The following is a 7,848-nucleotide window of genomic DNA, read 5'->3' as shown; positions in this document are numbered from 1 at the left end:
CTGGCCAGTGGGACCCTAGTTAAGTTGGCTCCTGAGTCCAACCTTAGCATCCCTTAGTAACTTCCTTGACTTCTAAAAATGAATCCAGGCTTTTCAGTAAAAATACTGATTTAACAATATACCCATATTGGAATATGCGAAATATATGTAGTCAGCACATAGCAATGCTTCTAATTCAAATTTAGGACTACAAGGTTTCTATTAACTTCATTGATCTTAAATCTGTATCTTCTTTTTACCATGCCAAAAAAATTCAGTTCTCAACACTATTTGGGACATTTGAGCTGTTTTCAGCCTTTAGTCATTAAAAATTGTACTGAATAAAATGTCTTTTAAGTAGATCTTTTGAATTCTTGCCAGTGTGTGTTTAGGATCTATCCTTAGAAGCATATCTGCTGGGTCAAAGGGTAAATGCAAATGCAATTGTGTTAGATACTGCCAAATCCTCTTGGGGGTTTCAGCACTCAGCATGACCCTGTCAGTGTGTGGGATGCCTGTTTCCACACAGCCCTGACAACAGAGTGCAACCAAACTTCTGGGTTTCTGACAATTGAATGTGTAAAAAAAGGCCTCAGGGTATTTTTATTTCTAACTCTCTTGCTGTGAGTGAAATGAGGGGGTCTGTTTCTCTCAATGTGATGTTCTGCTTTGCTAAGGGTCATGCAACGGCGACACAGAAAGGAGGACATTTGTAGGAAAAGTGGACTGGACTGAAAACCCCTACCTGACAATTCATCTTAAAATGACCCAAGATTGGAAGGACCCCTGGTCACAAGACAGAAGCAGATACTAAGTTTTGCTGGAAGAATTCAGACATGTCAGAGAAATTCCCGAAGAAAAGTTCCAAAAAATATAAACTCACAGTCAAAAATCACAAAATTCACCAGGAAACAAGGCACCATGAGTGAGTGAGCAGAAGAAATGGACAAAAGAATTAGACCCACAGAATCTTCAAATATTGATATTATCACTCAATAATGTAAAATTAGTTTAATATGTTTAAGGAAATAAAAGAATGAATTGAAAATGTGATGGATGAAAGCTATAAAAATACAAGAAATCAGAAAAACAACACAAAACTAACAGAATTGAAAATCGTAACTACTGAAATTAAAATCTGAATGAGTTTAACAGCACATTTGATATAACTGATAAGAAAATTAGTGAACTAGAAAGTAGAACTGAAGAAATCGTCCAGAATGAAGCAAAGACCCCTACAAAGGAATGGAAAATATGGAAGGGCTGGTGAGAAACACAGCTCACTGAGGGAGATGGTCTGAGACACGTGTGGCTGGAGTTTGAGGAGAAGGAACGGAGAATCGGGGAGAGGCAATGTGTGAGGAGATAAGACCCCCGGCTCACACAACAGAGTGAAGAGGCAGCAGGTACACAGACGCACTCCCTTAACTGTCGAGAGGAACCACAGAACAGTAAAGACGGAGGCCAGACAGAGCCCTTCTGAGGAACGGTGACAAGACTGACCGCTGAACCCTCAGCAGCAGCCATGAGATGAATGAGACCCTCACCCGACTTAGGGAGAAAACTGCCGGCAAGGGCTGTATTCCTGACCAAACTCTCCTTCAAGAACAAGAACAGAACAACTTTTCCAGGCAAAGAGAACTGAGAACGCTCGTTCCTCCTGACCCTCACTAAAGGAAATTCTCAAGAGATTCGTTAGGCAGGAGGACAATGTTTCCAGCAGAATCAGTGCTAACTGTGGGGCTGCAGTGTGTGTGGGGACACAGACAGGACCCAGAGGCCAGTGTCCACCTCTCATCACACACACGGCTCCAGATGGTGGAATCGAACATCCACAGTCCATGTACTGTTTGGGGGGAGGGAAAGAATACCGATCAATCTTAGGTCCGAACAAGTATTCACATATTAAAATTTCTGAGATAACATGAGAGAGTGCCTAACTTCCCAAATATCAGAATGAGAAAAGAAACCCACTCCATCCAAAATAAGGTACAAAAAGAGAAAAGAAAAAAAAGGTGAGCCAAGGGGCATTGAGCAGACTCACGAGGTTCTGAATATGATTTTGAGGAACTCGGCAAAGCCTGAGGACATGGTGCCCCCAGGACAAGAGCCAAGACTGGTGCTCTGCCCTGCTCCCTGTGAGCCTGAGCACTTCACACACCAATTAGGAACAAATGCGGTCACCCCAATGGGCTCTGGTCTCCCAAATAACAACATGTTGAATATTTAAACCTAAGTATGATAATCCCATTTCCCACCACAAATGGACTAATGCAAACTCAGCATCCTCAAACACTGACAGCCTATCCTTAAGTCCTACTCCCATGCACCCTGCAATCAAGCTCTTCCTTGTCATCAGCGTGTCCAGTTGAGTTTCCCCTTGACACTGGACCTGGAAACCACACCCAGGTTTGGCAGCAGAAACACTTTCTCTGAAGTTTGACATCCTCCATTTCTCAGAAGAAAAACCAGGACAGACTGAACGAGCAGCTTTCTGGGTAGGGCCGAAGTGAGGATTGGAACCCAGGACGGACAGGCCCCCAAAACTACACGACAGTCCTACTGGGGCTGACATTGTGGACAACGACGTTTAGCACAACGTGCTGCAGTGAGAAAGGCCAGTGTGCTCCTGCAGATGGCGGGGGCCATGCAGGGGGGCTGGGCAGGGGGGCCGTGCAGGAGCTGGAGAAGGAAAGGTCTCTGAGGGGAGGTGGACAGAGACAGAATGGGAGTTTCGCAAGTTAGCATTGTCTCTATGTTGTGCTTTTAAGAGCCAAAGAAGGGACTCTGGGTCAGCCCTGACACACACCCCCCAGCCAAGGCTGGTCTCTGCCCCGCCACCCTCCATGAAGTGCACACTAGGTCTCCTGTTGATGTCCTAGGACCTGCACTTTAGGTTTTGTTTTTTTTCTGTAAGCACTTGTTAACCCACCTTTAGAGCTTTTCCTGCGTGAAACTACGGCTGTGACATGACCCCCCGACAGTCCCTTGGCTCCAGATTCCGGAGAGCCACAGGTGTGGCCCCATGCCAGGAGCTGGGGCACCAGCCTCCATGCCAGGAGCCACAGATGACCACCAGCTGCCTCCAGCCAAGCCCAGAGCCTGGAAAGGACAGGCTGGAGGTGAGGTGGGGAGGGGCAGGCCCATCCTCCTGCTGCTGGCTGAGCTGGAGCCCTCAAGCCAGCAGTCAGCACAGAAGCATCCCAGGCGCATGCCCGATGGAGACGGGGCCTCCAGAGAGAGACCCTGCTGTCGGGTCCCCACTCCGCCAGGTGTAGCCCTGAGAGCCCCGACTGTATCAACACCGAGCTGACCCCGGTGTTTCCGTTCAGGTGCTGCTCCCAGCACTGCTTCCCCTGTAGCTGCATTACGCTCATCCACACGACGGTACAACAAGTCCGCTCTGTTCCTGCCGAGCATGTGCCAGCCAGGCCCTGGAGCTCTGACCAGAGCCCCCTCCCTCGCTGCGACATTCCCTCACTGCCCCATCACGGTCTTTCCTTGGAGAAGCCACCCTGGCCGCACTGCCCCCCGAGGCACACATGAGCCTTCCCTGGTTCTCACTAAACCCCATCAGGTCTGATCGCTGGTGTGGTGAAGGGGTGACCCAGGAGCCTCTCGTCAAGCCATGAACATCAGCAACTCAGTGCTGCACCCTGCCCTTCACCCCCTGGGGGTTTGAGCCTTCGTAAATCTTCCTGATAACCCAGCACTGAGAACAGATTAGCCGTGGGTAGCTGCTGCTCACTTCTGTACCCAGTTCAACAACATACAAGTGACGACTAACTGGAGACTGTTAAAAGCAAGTATTTACGTGTTTACAAAGCACATCCTCAGGATGGCCCCCGTTTCGTTCCCGAGCATGTGTCGGGACCACTTCTGGAACTGGTGGGTCTGTCACTGCTTCTGCGGTCACACAGTGGTCCACCGAGGGACTGGCATCGAGGATCAAGGGTGGCAAAGGCCTGGGTCCTAGGGCAGCCACACCAGAAGGCGAGAGAAATCGCACTACTGACCCCGTGTCCTGCGAAAGGCAACTGCCCCCCTTGGGGTCTGCTCGGAGGCCCATGGCTCTTTGTCCACATTGTCACTGGTGTTCCTTTCTTTTCTTGGTGCTTTTAAATCCTCGTGATGCACCCTGACCGAAACAGATGGTAGAAGGTATTCTGAAAAGGAAAAAAGTCTTTATACTAAACCATTATGGTTTTTGCCAATAAAAAACCCAACTCGTAAAAGCAGCATCACGAGTATGCTCTTCTTGTTCTGGGGGGGCTCCTTCTCTTTCACTTTGTGGGACATTCAGCCCATGGGCGCTCCTTTCCCTGGATGCCCTATACCCCAGGCCCCAGGGCAGCTCCCTTCCTGCGGCTAGCCAGCTGCCTCAGACCTGCTTCCTGAGGGACACTCTCCCAGCCGGCAGCGCGCTTGCCTGGGACACTCGGCCAGGAGGGCCGTTGATGCCAAGCTTCCAAGCCCAGGCTTCCTGTGACCCAGCATCTGGAAGAAGCCACGGGCATCCAGGACCCACTTGCAGGCCAAAGTCTGGGCGGGAGCGCGAGGGCAGCGGGAGGGATACAAGCCCATCTTCCTGTCTGTTTGCATTTGTTGGCAATCTCTTTTCTTCTGTCCAACATTTTCCCCAAAATTAGACTTAAAATCAAGTTTAACCCAATAAGAGAATAATGAGTATGAGAAAGACTTGTAGATCATAACTTCAGCAACTACAGCCAGTGGTCCTTCTATCCCAGTTTAGGCCACGATGCAAAGAGGAGGGGGTGCCTTGCCTTCCGGGGTCCCAAAGCAGGGCACGCACAAGAAACTGAGACATTCAAGAGAAACAGAAATAGGCTCTCAACCGCTGCGGAAGCCAACACTCCGACCCAGCATCTGCTTCTCTCTGTGAGAATACTGCCCAGGGTCAAGCCCAGCGTCATCCTCATAAAACACACATTCAGAACTTGCTGCAGACAGATGGCAGGTACTAACCTGTGGCTGTATATCCACCGCTCGCCCACGGGTTCTGGGAGGGGGGCTGCGTGTTCAGAGCAGACTTCCATGGCGTCCCCTCCCGACTGCTCCCCATCAGCCCCCAGAGCTTCTGCCGACACTCGTACAGTGGCCACCGGCGTGGCTGGGCTGTGGAGACAGAGGGGTGAGCGGTGGCCCCTGTGACCCTGTCTTCCCTCACGAACCAATTCACCACAAAAACACTACTGTTTCTTGCAAAAATATTTTATAGCTATCCTGGCATACTGTAATTCTTAGACTACCAAGACAAAGACAAGCATTACGACAAAATCCCAAGTGAACATTAATATAACAGGTGCCACGTTTATAAGCTTAGTAACAATTACACTTTATCTTTTGAAAATAGTATTTCTGGGGTGCCACGTGGTAAGTGCCTACCAAGGGAGCTGAAAGTCTTTTCATGACCATACGTGAAAAATGTACTAACGTTAACTACAGAGTACTGAGAGTCTCCTCCCTAACCCCTACTGGACCCAGCATTGCAGGGCTTTTCTCCTTGAAATGATCCCTCCAGAAGGAGAGAGCTACCTCACATCCAAAGCCTCCCACTGTCCCATGCTGCAGTGTGCTTTCAGAATTACATTACTTTAAAGAGCAAAGTCCCACTGAGAGAAACTGGTCTGAAAAAACTTCAATCAACACAATTCTCAGGAGGTTCTGAAGGACCACTCAAAGAATCACTTGAAAGAGGCAAAGAAATACAACACAAATTCAAGAATTACCCCTGAAGCATTTCCCAGGTGCACTCTTAACAGTGACAGTGGCAAAGAGCTTTATTGTCAAGTCACCAACCAGACAAAAAAAATCACAGGGTCAGTGTGAGGGGAGGGCCTCACAGCCTGGGACAAATTCCCAGGGGCTGTCAGCACCACGTGGGGCTGGCACCTGGGGTGGGGGGCGAGGTGCAGGTACAGCTCTAGTGTGAGTGCAGAGAAAGGGGTGATGCTCCTAGACGCCCCGGGGCAGACAGCGCTGAGACCCCACTCATTCCCAACAGAGCAGCAAAACCATCCCCTACTGGTTCAAGCCCTCCTGACGAACAACTGCTGATCGGTCAGTGATTCCGTATCTGCAGCTAAACGTGACATAAGTAACGCAGATGCTTCACTACAGCGCCATCCTTAGAATCTCTACACCCAAAATGCTCTTCTAAATTCAATGGCCTGCAGCTTTTGCTTTGTGTCCCGCCTCACATACCCTCTGCTTTTCTTCGGTTTATCAAATCGGAAGTCAGCTGGGTAGAGGTGACGTCTCACCAGGTGATCCTTCCTGTCTTTGCTGGTCTTGAACTTCTCTGTACAGCCTTCCACCAGGCACTGATACTGAAACGTAAATGATGTCACCTCTGTCCTGACCCCCACCTCCATGGTGCCCCCTCACCTGGCCCGACCCCCACGGCGCTGGTACCCACTAGGCAGACAGCTCAGGAACAAGCCCCCCGCCCCCTCCCCCCAGCCCCAGATGACTGCACTTGGGCCCAGTGGACGCGATGCATCACCCACCATGTCCTGCCTTTCGGACAGGATCTGGAACAGCGAGTCATGCCACTCCAGTATGTGGATGTCCAGCAGGTGTACGGAGGGGAAGGCCCGTCTGCAGAAGGAGCAGACGTTTCTGTGCAGAGTGTGGTAGTGGTGCTCATAGTCCTCCAGGGAGTCGAACACCTGGCAGCACCCTGCCACCTGACAGGTGAACTCGGGCACCCTGGCGAAAGAAACCACCTCGTGGGAAGGCCATTCTGCTGCTAACAGAGGGCCTCAGGCCGCCGGTCCACACCTGTCCTCCAAGTAGCCTGATAAAGCATTGATGTTTCCTTCCCAATCCCAAATCAAATGCTCACAGGCCAGCTAGGAGGCGGCCAGGCCAGACAAGAGGGGCGTGGACGGTGGTTGGGCAGAGAGCGAGGCAGCGGGTCACCCGCTAGGGGCGGGCGGGGCCCGGGGAGGGGGCGGTGCTGGGCCCAGAGCCACTCACCTGGGCCTCTCAGGCGCCCCTGTCACCTGCGTGAGCACGTCCTGGAGGTAGAGGTGTCGCTGTACATCCCCGTCCTGCGGGACATGTACGTGGTGGGCGGGGCCGGGCGCGGTAGTCCCGTTTCTCCAGCGTCCGCAGGCCCCGCCCCTCCAGCGTCCGCCCCGACTGCAGGCTCCGCCCCCACCATCGGTCCCGCCCCGCCGGTCTGTTCTTCCAGAGGCCGCAGGCTCCGCCTCCACCATCGGTCCCGCCCCGCAGGCTTTGCTTCTCCAGCGGCCGCAGGCTCCGCCCCCACCACCGGGCCGCCCGCCCCGCAGGCTCCGCCCCCACCATCGATCCCGCCCCGCCGGTCTGTTTCTCCAGCGGCCGCAGGCTCCGCCCCCACCACCGGTCCCGCCCCGCAGGCCCGCCCCTCCAGCCGGCCGCCCTCCTCGCCGCAGGCCTCGCCCCCACCCATCGGTCCCGCCCCGCAGGCCCCGCCCCTCCAGCGGCCGCCCCGACTGCAGGCTCCGCCCCCACCCAACGGTCCCGCCCCACAGGCCCGCCCCTCCCGCCGGCCCCGGCCCCGCCCCCGCCCGGAGTCGGCCGCATCCACGTCGACAACTGCCTTCTCGCCGTTTGGCTCACACACCTCGAAAAACTCGTGGTCCCGCGGGAAGCGCACCCGGCGCGCCACGAAGTGGAAGGGCGGGGCCCCAGCCGCGGGGTCCCGCTCCACAGGCAGCGGCTCGGCCGCCCCGGGTGCCCCCACCAGGCGGGAGTGCAGCGCGGGCGGCAGCTGCATCACCCTGCGCGCCGGCGGTACGACAGCCTGCCGGCCACCGTCTGCGAGCGGGCCGGGCCGGAAGTGACGTCGCGTCACTTCCG

General features: G+C 53.6%; 1 protein-coding gene across 1 annotated transcript; it reads right to left on the bottom strand.

The window, feature by feature from the left end:
* Positions 1–3,770: 3,770 nt before the first annotated feature.
* Positions 3,771–7,803, bottom strand: ZNF511 (zinc finger protein 511). The gene is made up of 6 exons (XM_021703852.1): positions 7,613–7,803; positions 6,982–7,055; positions 6,510–6,711; positions 6,205–6,329; positions 4,966–5,115; positions 3,771–4,145 (listed from the first exon to the last, which is right to left on the bottom strand). The coding sequence occupies exons 1-6, from the start codon at positions 7,763–7,765 to the stop codon at positions 4,067–4,069; spliced, it is 783 nt and encodes a 260-aa protein (XP_021559527.1). The 5' UTR covers positions 7,766–7,803; the 3' UTR covers positions 3,771–4,066.
* Positions 7,804–7,848: the final 45 nt, after the last annotated feature.

Source organism: Neomonachus schauinslandi, chromosome 6 (assembly GCF_002201575.2).
Source record: "Neomonachus schauinslandi chromosome 6, ASM220157v2, whole genome shotgun sequence".
In the NCBI taxonomy this organism is placed as follows: Eukaryota; Metazoa; Chordata; class Mammalia; order Carnivora; family Phocidae; genus Neomonachus; species Neomonachus schauinslandi.
Note: the sequence above shows the minus strand (reverse complement) of the source record. Positions and strands in the feature narration are given on the sequence as shown.